This window comes from Anomalospiza imberbis, chromosome 16, assembly GCF_031753505.1.
Source record: "Anomalospiza imberbis isolate Cuckoo-Finch-1a 21T00152 chromosome 16, ASM3175350v1, whole genome shotgun sequence".
NCBI classification, from domain to species: domain Eukaryota; kingdom Metazoa; phylum Chordata; class Aves; order Passeriformes; family Viduidae; genus Anomalospiza; species Anomalospiza imberbis.
The window spans coordinates 16,268,937-16,282,500 of NC_089696.1; the positions used below are offsets into that span (position 1 = coordinate 16,268,937).

General features: G+C 45.5%; 1 protein-coding gene across 11 annotated transcripts in view; it reads left to right on the forward strand.

The window, feature by feature from the left end:
• TNRC6A (trinucleotide repeat containing adaptor 6A) overlaps positions 1-13,564 on the forward strand; it is a 42,773-nt gene that overhangs the window by 24,560 nt on the left and 4,649 nt on the right. For 5 of the 11 annotated variants that reach the window (XM_068207338.1, XM_068207339.1, XM_068207343.1 and 2 more), the window contains 14 exons: positions 592-3,180; positions 3,998-4,162; positions 4,308-4,483; positions 4,643-4,723; positions 5,159-5,210; positions 6,702-6,844; positions 7,166-7,312; positions 7,484-7,621; positions 7,842-7,970; positions 8,053-8,130; positions 8,366-8,576; positions 9,112-9,144; positions 11,435-11,566; positions 13,066-13,224. In XM_068207338.1, coding sequence (XP_068063439.1) covers positions 592-3,180; positions 3,998-4,162; positions 4,308-4,483; positions 4,643-4,723; positions 5,159-5,210; positions 6,702-6,844; positions 7,166-7,312; positions 7,484-7,621; positions 7,842-7,970; positions 8,053-8,130; positions 8,366-8,576; positions 9,112-9,144; positions 11,435-11,566; positions 13,066-13,224 — 4,233 coding nt within the window. The remainder of the gene's footprint in view (positions 1-591; positions 3,181-3,997; positions 4,163-4,307; positions 4,484-4,642; positions 4,724-5,158; positions 5,211-6,701; positions 6,845-7,165; positions 7,313-7,483; positions 7,622-7,841; positions 7,971-8,052; positions 8,131-8,365; positions 8,577-9,111; positions 9,145-11,434; positions 11,567-13,065; positions 13,225-13,564) is intronic. The other 6 variants (XM_068207342.1, XM_068207346.1, XM_068207340.1 and 3 more) reach the window with 3 other exon arrangements.

Genomic DNA, 13,564 nt, shown 5'->3' on the forward strand with positions numbered 1-13,564 from the left:
CACTTGTGCATTCTGAAAGCAGAACTTCAGATGGGTCTCGTGCTTTTTGTGCCAAGCGGTTGTTGTATAAAAGAAAGTACCTTGAATAACTTGTACTGAAGACTCTTACACAGCGTCTGTAACAGGGGTGGGAAGGTGTGTGTTCTCTGGCTGCTGTCACACAGCAGTTGGTACTGCTGAGCCAGGGCCATGTCCTCTTGGAATTTCTGCCTTTCAGTGTGTTTTCAGGTTTTGTTTAGTATTGTGGTTTTTAATACCTGTATGTGTTTTAGAAAATACTTTGTATGTGGTGATACAGAGTACCCTTTTAAAAAATGTTTCTCTGGAAGGAAAGACCTTTAGGAGTCTAAAGTTTTCTGAGGTTTTTGTGAGAGCAGCTCTGCATGCTGGGAGGTGTTCTGGGTTGTGCGTGGCAGCCTTTGGGCAGCTGTACTTAGAGCTTTCTCTGTCACTTTCCATGACTGTAGTTTTAACAGAAGCAAAATAATTCCTGGCTTCATATCTTCATACTTTTTTTTTTCCTCTTCTGCTTAATGAAGTAATAATACTAAACTCATAATAATGCTCTTGGGCTTTCCTTCTTCATTTTAGATCTGAACCACAGTGGTCTAGGATCCCATTATGAAAATTCTCACTGGGGACCAGTCTCTTCAAATAGTGACTCCAGCACAAACTGGGATAAAGTTATCGTAGACGGCTCTGACAAAGAAGCATGGCCATCAATCACTGGCAGTGACCCAGAGCTGACTTCAGAATGTATGGACACTGACTCTGCCTCCAGCTCTGGGTCGGAGCGGAACCTCGTTATCATGGCTTCAGGGAGCACAGGAGGAGAAGGCGATGGCATTCGCAATGGCATCGGACATGGGTCTCAGAATAAGTTTGTGGTTGGTAGCAACAGCAATAATGTGGGCAATGGAAGTATTAATGGGCCCTGGGGGTTATCCCACGGGTCCATAATAAGCACATGTCAAGTTTCTGTGGATGCTCCTGACAGCAAATCTGAAAGTAGCAACAATAGAATGAATGCTTGGGGCACCATAAGCTCTTCATCAAATGGAGGGTTAAATCCAAGCACTTTGAATTCAAATGGCAACCATGGTGCCTGGTCCGTGTTGGAGAACAGTGGACATGCCCTGAAAGGGTCCGTGGGGAGTGGGAGTCCTGGCACAAGCATTCAGTGCAGTACCATAGGTCAGATGGCCAACAGCCAGAGTATTAACTCGAAAGTGGGTGGCTCGGCCCACGGTTCCTGGGGAAGCCTTCAGGAAAGTTGTGATTCTGAAGTAAATGGTACAAGGAATGTTTCATTCAGTGGGCAACCTCAAAACCTTAACACTGAAATGAATGGACCAAATAACACTACTAACTTTATGACCTCTAGTTTACCAAACTCTGCTGGTTCGGTGCAGATGAACGAGCTGCCCAGCACTGCAGGGCCCGGGGCCTGGCGCGTGAGCACAATGAATCATTCTCAGATTCAGGCCTCTCCAGTGGCAAACGGCACTTCCATCTCTCACCTGAGCAACGGTGAGGCCAAAAGTGGCGGCTCTTATGGTACTACCTGGGGTGCCTATGGTTCTGGTTACTCTGGAGACAAATGTCCAGGCCCAAGCAGCCAAGCTAATGGTGACACTGTGAATGCAACTCTAATGCAGCCGGGCGGGAGCGGGCCTGGCAGCACTAACTTTCAAATCAACGGGAATAAAGGCGGAGGGGTGTGGGAGGCAGGGACACTCGGCTCCCAGAACGTGCCCTGGGGAAACGGGAGCGGTGCGAGTGCTGGCGGGAGCAGAAGAGGATGGGGCAACCCTGCACAAAGCACTGGCACCAACATTTCCAACGGGGAGTGGAGCAAACTGCCCAGCAATCAGCATTCCAATGAAGGTATGAATGGAAACAGCAGGAAGTTTACAAATGGATGGAAGTCTACTGAGGAGGACGATCTCAACAGCCAGAGTTCTGCTGCCTCCCAGATGGCTGAGCAGAGCAGCACGTGGGCCAAAACAGGTACGGGGGACAGCGAGGGGAGCTCGGAGAGCGCCGGGTGCCACGAGGACAGAGCAGCTACGGAAGGCCAGAACCGAGAGAGGAGGAAAGTTGACCAGCACACGTTACTCCAAAGCATAGTGAACAGAACTGACTTAGATCCGCGTGTCCTTTCCAACTCTGGTTGGGGACAGACTCCAATCAAACAGAACACTGCCTGGGATACCGAAACATCACCGAGGGGTGAAAGAAAAACTGACAATGGGACAGAGGCCTGGGGGGGCTCTGTGACACAGACTTCCAGCTCAGGGGGGTGTGTGGATAGACCTAGCCCTAACAATAACGATACCTCATCTGTATCGGGGTGGGGAGATCCAAAGTCTGCTACAAGGTGGGGTGACTCCAAAGGGTCAAACAGCCAAGGGGGGTGGGAAGAAGATTCTGCTGCTACAGTAATGGTCAAGAGCAATCAATCATGGGGAAGTGGCAAAGAAGAAAAGTCATCCTGGAATGACACACCGAAGATGAAGCAGGGATGGGGAGATGGCCAGAAGGCCAGCCAGGGTTGGGCAGTGTCTGCTGGTGATAGCTGGGGTGAAAACTCTAGAAGTAACCACTGGGGCGAGGCAAAGAAATCCAGCTCTGGAGGCAGCAACAGCGACAGGTCGGTGTCTGGTTGGAATGAGCCAGGTAAATCAAATTCTGTTACCTGGGGAGGCAACAATGCAACCCCAAACAACTCTTCAGGATGGGATGAGCCTGCGAAGTCTAATCAGAGCCAGGGCTGGGGAGACCCTCCAAAATCCAATCAGCCTCAAGTCTGGGGGGACTCATCAAAGCCAATCAACTCGCCTGAGTGGAACAAGCAAGATGTTGGTTCTTGGGGAGCCCCGTCTGCCACGAACAAACCCCCGGGGTCCGGCTGGCTGGGGGGGCCAATGCCAGCCCCGGCAAAGGAGGAAGAGCCCACGGGCTGGGAGGAGCCATCCCCTGAATCCATACGCAGGAAGATGGAGATTGATGATGGAACTTCTGCTTGGGGTGATCCGAGCAAATACAACTACAAAAATGTGAATATGTGGAATAAAAATGTCCCTAACAGTAGCAGCAGTTCAGACCAGCAAGCACAGGTACATCCGCAGCTACTGTCTTCAAGTGCCATGTCTAGCAAGGAGAGCAGTTCGGGTTCTGGTAAGCCTGGCTTTTACCCAAATTTGTGTTTTCTGTTGACTATAAAGCACTTTTTTAGTCTTGCTTCTTAGAACAGTATTTTAGTTTCAAAGTGGAAAGGGCAAAGTGGCAATGAAGTACAGTTTCTGTTTATTAAAGAAATGAACAGCATTGTCACATAGCATTGATGTGTTTGTACAGATTGGGAGATCTGCTCTAGTTTTAAATAACTGCAGTAATGAGGGCTAAACAGCTCTGCTTGAGTTCTGGGGAGTGGGGAACACAGAGAAAATACTTAAAATAGTGTCTGAGGATTGAAATATTTTCCTAAATTATTCTAAACCAGATAAAATTTAATTTTGCCAATGAGCCATCAAAAAAAAAAAAAAAAGCATGTTGAGCTTCTGCAGGACAGAATGAAGGGTGATGGGTTTATAAGGATTTGGTATCAGACTTTCTGGTCTTGTAGCTACGTGAGCAGTGAATAATGATTTTGGAGAGGAACTTAGTGAGATATAGGAAGTATTTTGTGCTGTGTCTCTTTTTCAAGTGCCAGATGGGGTCAGTTACATGTAACAAGCAGCTCTTAGCTTAATATCTTAGAAATTTGTATTATCAGAATGCAATTCTGTAAATACAAAATTTGTATTTTTGTGATTATTTTATTACTGGAAGAGCTTGCAGTTGTAACAATGACCCTCACACAAAATGAAGATATGTGCTCACGTGCTTTTTACTGTATGTTAAGCATATAGAAAAGGCAAAACACCTGAGTCTCTTTAGGTAGCTTTAAATTCCTGTTCAGAGCGATGCCAATAAGTCCCCCTGCTTTGCAAAGGTTGGGGAGAGCCTCCTGCTCCAGCCACTACTGTAGATAACGGGACTGCGGCGTGGGGCAAGCCCATGGACACTGGTACGAGCTGGGGAGAGCCTGTCAGCGACGCAGGAGGCACCTCGGGCTGGGGAAACGCTTCTCTTGGGCAGCAGCCTCCAAACAAGCCTGGTGAGTGCTCTCAGCCTGCTCGAGAAGGGTGAAATTCCTCTCTGGAAGCTTCGTGTTTCTCAGGGGTTTTTACCCTGCAGTCGGCATCGAGCTGTTCGGTGGAGCTGCTGCTGGAATGTTCACTGCCGGGTTTTTTCACCACCAGGGCCTAAATCTATGCAAGATAGTTGGTGTGGAGATGATATGCCATTGACTGGCAGTCGTCAGACCAGCTGGGAGGAAGAGGAGGATGTCGAGATTGGAATGTGGAACAGCAGTTCCTCACAAGAAGCTAACCCCTCGTTAAACTGGCCACCCTACATGAAGAAAATGCCCACAAAGGTGAGGAGCCACTCAGGGCAAGGCTTGCTGTCATTTCTGAAAGCTAAGTCAGAAGGGATTACTGCACTTGCACATTACACTTGAATTTTCATTCTTAACACTTGGTGATGTAATGAAAGTCGGATCTGAGTATCACAGGAATTCCTTTCTGTTTTTAAGGGAATAATGAAAGGTGGAAATAAGCAAGATGAAACATGGATCAATCCATTCATTAAGCAATTCACAAATCTCAGTTTTTCAGTAAGTATTTGTCTGTGTGGCTTTGCTGCCTTTCCACAGGGCTTGTTACAATGTGCAGACATTGAAATGCTCAACTGCCAAGTGTTCATTTTCATCGTGGTTTTCTTTTTACTTGTGTTTGTCTCTCCTGTCACCTATCCCCTTTCTGTGCATTCTCATTACAAAAAGACCTCTTTATTTATGAAAGGTGGTTTTGTAACTACTACCCAGGTATTCATTCTATAGTCTGATGCTTTACTGCATTTACTAGGAATTCTGGTGAGGGAACCTATTCTTGACTGGATAGCAGCTGAAGGGAGGAAATGCTTTAAATAGCATCTGATTGTCTTGATATTTCTTTCTTGCCGTTTTGAATTGTAATAGTGTGCAGGAACCTCTTTGTTTTATCTGTAAAATATTATTATTAAATAACTATGATTTATTTTATTACTTCAGAGAGAATCACCAGAAGAAACCATACAGAGCAATAAGATGGACATGTCCGGAGGTAAGAGCAGTAGAACCGAGCTGGGCTTTATTGCTTTTTCTTCCATACTCTCTTTTTCCTTACATCCTTCTGTAAATTACATTTTTGAAATGATATGTAGTGTATATATAGCTATATATAGTTAAGTATATATTTCCCTAAAGAAAAGGGATGTCCTTGTAGAGAAAAGTATTTGTGTGTGTGAGTAATGCTGCACACAGAATCACCTGGTTGCTATAGGAATATTGGCCACGTATCAATCTAAGCTTATTCATATTTATATATGTTAAACTGACATGAGAGAATGTTTTCAGGGCGTGGTGGGTTTGTTTCTTGTAATATAAATATCTTGATTGCCCTCTGGGCACCTGCACTGAGTATAAACAGAAACATACCAAACCCCACACTGGCTCATTGGGTTCATTCGCGGAAACACGTGTTCAGTTCTAAGAACTGAACTAATACTGAACGATTATTTTAGAAACATTTAAACCTGAGCATAAAATACTTGGGAGCAGTTACAGTTTATTTGATTCCATTCACTGTTAGGATTTCTTTAGCACATGAAAGATAATTCTTAATATATTAATAACAGTATACTATGATGATAGAATGTTTAACTAAAACTAATTGCAGCATTGTAGTTTTTGGTGTAGTTACTCTCTCCTTATTCCACTTCAAAATTGGGTATTTTCACATTAGGGCTCATAGTCTTTTGGTTAAAGGAATTGTTCTTTGACTTTTGGATTTCAGTATTAACAGCAAGCCTGATATTTAAATTATTGCAAGTTTAAACAATTACACATTCTTGGGTTTAAGAGCAACCTGACAGTAATATTTGTGTGAAGCCTTGCAAAGTCTGTTGGTGGTGATTCCACACCTCGGCTGTCTGCAGGCATTGGTACTCAGGGTTCCTTTCCCTTTCCTTTCCCTTCCCTTGACCAGGCATTGGTACTTGGGATTTCTTTTCCTTTTTTCCTTTTTTCCTTTTTTCCTTTTCCTTTTCCATTTCCTTTTTTTCCTTTTTTTCCTTTTTTTCCTTTTTTCCTTTTTTTCCTTTTTTCCTTTTTTCCTTTTTTTCCTTTTTTTCCTTTTTTTCCTTTTTTTCCTTTTTTTCCTTTTTTTCCTTTTTTTCCTCTTTTCCTTTTCCTTTTCCATTTCCTTTTTTCCTTTTCCTTTTTTCCTTTTCCTTTTTTCCTTTTCCTTTTTTCCTTTTCCTTTTTTCCTTTCTTCCTTTTTTCCTTTTTCCCTTTCCCTTTCCCTTTCCCTTTCCCTTCCCTTTCCCCTTCCCGCATTGGTACTCGGGATTTCCTTTCCCTTTCCCAGTGTCTGCAGGCATTGGTACTCGGGCTCCTTTCCCTTCTCAGTGAAGCCCAGCGAGTGCCCAGCTGAGGTGTGTTTGTTCCAGGGCTGTCCTGCCCAGGGCAGGCTGGGCTCAGCTCTCCCAGGCACGCTGGGTTGGTGTGGCTGGGGGCTGGAGAGCCCAGGGTGCAGCCACCTCTCTGTCCCCAGGCTTACTGCAGGACAAGCGGATGGAGATGGACAAGCACGGCCTGGGCGTGGGAGATTACAATCGTGTGGTTGGAAAAGGCCCTGGTTCTCGTCCCCAAATTCCCAAAGAGTCTTCCATGGATCGCGGTCCTTACTTCGATAAGGTCAGTCGGTGAGCTCCCTCCACTCTGCGGCCTGAGCAGGGAGCTGTGTGCTCCTGAGCCTTCTGCAGGTGGTGCAGGGGGGCTGAGGGCTGCCTGGTTATCCAGGAGACAGATCTGTTCTTGGTAACTCACTGATACGTAGCTCTAAGCACCTTCTGTAGCCCTTCGGTGCCGATGACTAACCTGATCTCTTTTGTTTTCTGCCTATTTCCTGCTGGTGCTGGACTGTCCTGTGACTCTTCCCTTCTGCTCCTGCCATGGTTTCTCCCTTCTGCTTGCTTGCTGGCTGGGTGTTGCGCCTCGGTTTGTCTGTCCCATCAGGATGGCATTGTAGCAGACGAGTCCCAAAACATGCAGTTTATGTCCAATCAAAACATGAAGCTTCCCCCTTCAAATAATGCACTACCTAACCAAGCCCTGGGCTCCCTAGCAGGGCTGGGTATGCAAAGCTTGAATTCTGTTAGACAGGTAAGGCTGTGTGCATATCCTTGGTGTGTTACTTACAGTATTTAATGCCTTTTGATATAACATTGTAGCTGCTTGTGTAATTGATACGTGTTTAACTTGTGGTTGAAATGTGTGGGCTGGGAGAAGCAGCAGAAGAGGTTTTCTGTCACTGACTGCCCATCCTTTCCCCAGAATGGCAATCCCAGTGTGTTTGGTGTTGGGAATATAGCAGCACAGCCCAGGAGCATGCAGCAGCCTCCAGCACAACCTCTTAATTCATCTCAGCCTAATCCACGTGCTCAAGTGCCTCCTCCATTACTCTCCCCTCAGGTAAGTGATACAGAAAACGCTCTGTGTATAAACTATCTAAATGCTGCCTCAGAAAATTGTTCCTTGTTTGTTGGTGTTGTTGATATTTATTCTGTAAATATTTGGGAGCATATTTGGCTTGATGAAAGCAGGCATCTGTTGGCCAGAGGTTGCAGTATTCTGCATATTCTGGGCTAAGCAAAGCAGTTACAGTCGCCTTTGGCCCTGGTGTGTGTTGCAGGTTCCAGTATCATTACTGAAGTATGCACCAAACAGCGGTGGCCTGAGCCCACTTTTTGGCCCACAACAGGTAGCCATGTTGAATCAACTGTCCCAGTTAAACCAGCTTTCTCAGATCTCCCAGTTACAGGTGAGCTGGCTGCTGGCTGTGGCGTGTCAGTGAGTAGAGCCTGGTGGCCCTGTCCTGCTCTAACCCTCTCCCTGTCTCGCAGCGGCTGCTGGCTCAGCAGCAGAAGGCGCAGCCCCAGCGGAGCGTGCCTTCTGGGGGTCGGCAGCAGCAGGAGCAGCAGGTAAAGAAACCTCTGCATTCTCACTTCTCACACCCTCCTGACAGCTGCTGTTCATCCTGAGCTGCGTTTCTTGCTGTGACTCGTACTCAAGTGTGCAGGGGGGACAGTTTGGCAGGCTTTGGAGGAGGGACTGGGTGCTGGGGTTTGGCTCTGCGGGATGCACAGGGTACAAAGGTGCATTTCATCCTCTTCCCTTTTGCTCATTGACGTTGTAACTGCTCTGTGTTTTTTTAAGGGTCGATCTCTTAGTATGCAGCAACAGATGATGCAACAGTCCCGTCAGCTTGATCCAAACCTGTTAATGAAGCAGCAAACTCCACCCTCTCAACAGCAGTCACTCCATCAGCCCTCCATGAAATCCTTCCTTGAGAATGTCATGCCCCACACTTCTCCTGAGCTGCAGAAAGGGCCCTCACCAATCAATGCATTCAGCAGCTTCCCTATAGGTGAGTGCCCTGCAGTCAGCCAGTGTTTGTGTGGCACACAGCCCTGCTTTTCCCCTTGCCTCCTCCTGGAAAATGACTGTAACCCTGTAGTACTTCCTATTTTAGTGGAAGTAGTAGTTCTGTGTGGAGTTACCCTTGTTCACCAAATAACTTTCCCCCAAGTACACTCGTTCCCAGGGAGTGTCCCTGTCTCAGTGAAGAATACAGTCCTGAGAAATGACAGGCTCCTTTTAGTGCTCTTTTTGTCCCCTGGATCCCCAGGGTGATACAAAGTCCTGGTTCCTAGAGCTAAAGGACTTTAAGTAGCATCCATGCAAAGAATTCATTGATGTAGACACGTTTCTTGGGATTTCAAAAATGCTTTCAATGGCTCTGGAATTGCAAAGGTAGAACAGTCACTTTGCCTGTTAGTGGTTTTGTCCAGGAAAGAAAGCTTTTGGCTTTGCATTTTTAAAGAATTGTTGTCTCATTAGGCAGAATGTCTGAACATCTATAAATACAAACATCTCCTGTTTCTTTTTCCCTACATTTTCAGGCTTCTGTCCAATTTCTACTTCAGAAATTCCAGGCTTGTATATTTTCTTCTTACTTTAGGTCCCTTTTAAATGCTATCTTCTACAACTGTTTACCATTTACCTCTGTTCCTTACCCCCGTTTCTTTCCTCCCCTTCATTTTTGCTTTTCTTCTCTTTTATTCTAATTGGCTCATTTCTGTTGGGCTGATTGCATTCTCATTGGCCTCTGCAGAGAAGTTTGTTTCCTGGACATGCAGCTGAGGTCCCTGTGCTTGCAGGCAGAGTGGCACTGGCCAGGACAGTGCCACGCTGGGGGTGGCTTGTGGCCAGCCTCAAGTCCAGGCTGCTGCTTCAGAGCTGCTGGTGATGATTGGCATCAGTGTCCAGTTCTGCTTTCATTCCAAGGGCAAGGCATACAAAGGAAGTTCTTTAGCTGTTGGAGACACTGTGTTGGCTCTAAGGAAATGTTTCACTTTCTCACCAAACTCTGCTGAGGGATTGCATCCTGCCCAGGTCAGGCTCCTTTGTGTTTCATTCCTTGAGCTGGAATTGTTGTATGCTGCTTGACAGCTGCTCTCTCACACCAATCATGGCCGTGTCTCAGGAGCCTGCAGGATGTGTGAGGTTGCTTTGAGATCCCTCGGTTGTCTGCTACAGGATACACAGGAATTCTTTGGGGTCCCTCTGCTCAGCACACAGAGCCACCCTCAGTCCTCACGTAAAGGCTTAAGGGTAGGACAAGCATGCTGCTGGAATTTCTTCCCCCTTAGTGAAGGATTGAGTGCAGAGGAAAGCTGGTGTCACCCCCAGAGCAGTGTGGTGGTGTAGCTGTGTGAGAGGGAGTTCACTTTGCTCAGCTGTCTCCTGGAAAACCCTGTAGGTTTGTTGTTTTCTCTGTGTTCCCATAACGGTGTCAGGAGACCCAGCAAGGAGTTTCTGTTTCTGTTTCAGGGGAGGGATTTGTCAGGATTCACTGATACTCACCCAAAGTAGAGACTGGGGCCAGAGCATCCTTTTCTCTCCGTGACCAGTTCTGCAGTCACTTCCCAATTCCTTATAGAATTAAGTATTTCTATTAGTAAAAACAACCTTTATAGTGAGTATAACTGATATAAGTAATAACCAGCATTGAGTACAGTATAACTAGTAGTATAACTATGTAACTAATATAAAGTCTTGCACAGCAGGATATGAAAAAATTACTTCTGGGAAGAGTGTTTGAATTGTGGATTATGTCCAGGGACTGGTGTCCATCGCTGAGCCCACACGTCCCATACAGAGCTGTGACAGAGCTGTGCCTGCTGGGGGCTGGCATTGGCCTGGTCACAGATGTGCCCCTCTCCAGCCTGGGGTCTTTCTCACCCTTCTCTCGGAGGTCTGGTCTCTGCAGCTTCTGCAAAGGTAGAAGGAAGTTTGCTGTGGTGCAGAGTTACTGCTCTGACAACAGCAAAATGCCAGAGGGAGGTGTCAGAAATGGGATCAGCTGGACTTTCCCTTTTCTTCTGTTTGAGCTGTTGATGGTTGTTACATTTCTTAAAACTCCATCCTGTTCCAAGCATTTTTCATGAGGCATTTCAAGAGGAGGCTTTTCTGGCACCAACTCTTGCTCATGCCTTTAAGAAAAAACAAACAAAAGCCCCTCAAAAAGTAAAGCAGTTTCTTTATGGCTGTGAATGTGCACTTAGGAGCCAGAGGAAGCCCTTGTTTCCAGTGCAGAAGGAAGGTGTTTTTCGGAGACATTTGAGAAGTTCCCTGTATGTCTCTGGCTTCAAGATAAACTCTTGTAGTGGTTTGTTTTCAGAAGAGAAGTAAATAGATCTGAAGGGCTGGGAAGGTACCAGGTAGAGTTGTGAGTTCAGGATTCTTACAGACTTGGAAAGGGAGCAGGCATGCCAAGGTCAAAAATGTGGGCACATTGTCCAAGCCCAGAAGGGCCTGGTTCCTCCAGGTGTTTGAGTTTATTTGGGTTGGCATTGTCTTGATTCTTTGGCAGAGAAACATCTGGAAGTACAGACCACAGCTACAGCAGGTCGAGACCAGTTCTGTTTGCCCCATACTTTAGGTATTTACATTTCAGTTTCTCTTAACTTGCTAATGTCTTCTTCCACTGACATTTTTGCATGAGGACATGAGCTGAGAACTTGGGAGTGCTTTGCATTGCTCAGCTTAGCTTCTGTGTGCAGAGAGTCCCCTGGTTTAAGCGCTAGAATGTTCCTCAGAACCAGAGACTTGGAAGCATGACATAACCATGGTAACGTGCTCTCGAGTGCTTTCTGGGGCAGCAGTGGTGATGAGCAGAAGGAGAAGTTTGGTCTGTATCTCAGAAGCTGTGTGTGCTTTCAGGAATGAACTCAAACTTGAATGTAAACCTGGATATGAGCAGTATTAAAGAGCCACAATCTCGGCTGAGGAAATGGACTACAGTCGACAGCATTTCTATGAACACATCCTTAGATCAAAACTCCAGCAAACATGGTAAGTTCAGCATTCCTTGAGCAGCACTTGTGGCACATCAGCCTCTGGGCTTCTGGGTGTCAGTGCAGGTTTGCAGAGTTTATTTGGGCTGTGTTTGTAACTCCTGTGTCACAGTTTCTGTTGTGTTGTCTGTGCCAACTTGCTGCTTGTCTACCACAGCAGCCACAGCTCTGCTGACTGTGCTCACAGAATGATCTTGTGATGAGATTAGTAGAAACATTCTACAGGATTCATTTTTTAACCAGACTTTTCTCTAAGTGTGACTGTTGCTGCTAGCTTTACCTTAATCTCCAGTGGAATGCTTCATTTATTTTTAAGCCAAAAGCTTGGTTTTCAAGTTTTCTCTCCCACCACCCTTCTGTCCTAAGGTGATTTGGGAGATTTACCACATTCTGGGCATGGCTGACATTTTTACTGACAGGTTTTGGTTATGAATGTTTATGTTTGCATTCTAAAACTGGGGAGAACTTAGAAGGGCTAGACTTGATACCGTTGCTGTCCTTAGTTTTAGAGGAGGTGAACTTGGTTGCTTCGTGTTTCATTCCAGTAATCAAGATTCATATGACATTTCAGCTGTTTCGGTTGCTTGAAATCATCCAGTTAAAATTCGAGTCTATAGCCCAAGAATCTGTGTCTAAAGATAGTTAGAAATGTCCCCAGTCTCCTGTTACTGTTCAGTCTCGGATTGTCGGGGTATTTTTAGGTGCATCAGCTGCTTTGCTGCTCTGAGCTGCCTCTGGTAGCCTGTCGTGGCCATTCCCTGCAGCTGCCCTGCTGAACCCTTCCCACTGTTGCCACAGGCAGTGGTGGTGTTGCTTTACCTGTGGGTGATGTTTTCTGACCAGAGCCAGGAATTTCTATATCTCATGCAATCCCTGGTTCCTCAGAACTGTAGCAGAACTGGCTTTGCTGTCTGATAACTTTTAAACCATTCCTTTCTCTGTCTCCAGGGATTTTTAATTTTTTTTTTTTTTTGCCTCCCAAGAACAGGAATAGAATCTACAGAGCTTTGCAGTAGCTAAAGATCCTTCACATGCTGTAGCTGTTTCTTTCACAAGCTCTCCCACCACAGAACCCTGTTAGTCAAGTGGGGTCCCACAAAATGCCCTAACCCTCTGGAACTGATTACTTGAGTTGAACACATGTTACTTTGAATATATGTATTGTTTTAGTGAAGGGGTTTGAAGGGAGATTATTCTTACAGTTTTCTCCTGGATTACTGAGGCATGTTTCACTTTGAGTTATACACTCCTGTATGATCTCCAGTATAACTTGGCATCACAAGAGGACAGTGTGCTGCTATATATTTCATGACTGATTTGCAGGGGGCATGCTTTTATATGTATTTATATGTATTTATATATATTTTTATATATATACATATATATTTATGTGTAAAATATCCGTGTATTTTTATATCACGGATATAAAAACCGGCCGTGAGAAATACTTGACTGTTTCTTTTTTTTTTTTTCCTTTTCTTTGTTTTCTTTAATCAGGTGCTATTTCAAGTGGTTTCAGGCTGGAAGATTCTCCGTTTGTTCCTTACGACTTTCTGAACAGCAGTAACTCTCCAGCCAGTCCTCCCGGCTCCATTGGGGACGGCTGGCCCCGTGCCAAATCGCCTAATGGCTCTAGCAGTGTTAACTGGCCCCCAGGTACAGCCCTGCCCTGGGCCCTTGCCCTGACTGTTAAAAGTGTTACGTTTTCTTTTCTAGTTCTTTTGAAAGTTTTACAGTTCTCATCAAACTTCTTTAGCCTTCTGATAATATTTACATACTTGAGAGTCAGAGTTCCCACACAATTTCATGTGGAAATAGAATAGTTTACCTATTTCTCTGTGGGTGGAGAGAAATGATGGATTGATCTTTAGATCAGCGTGGCTGGAGAGGTGGTAATTCCACCCTCCAATCCACGGTCACCTCTGGAATTCTAGAAATACCAGATGTTTGAATAAAACCAGCTCTTTTTCTCTTTTGTACTTCCCAAGCTTCTGTG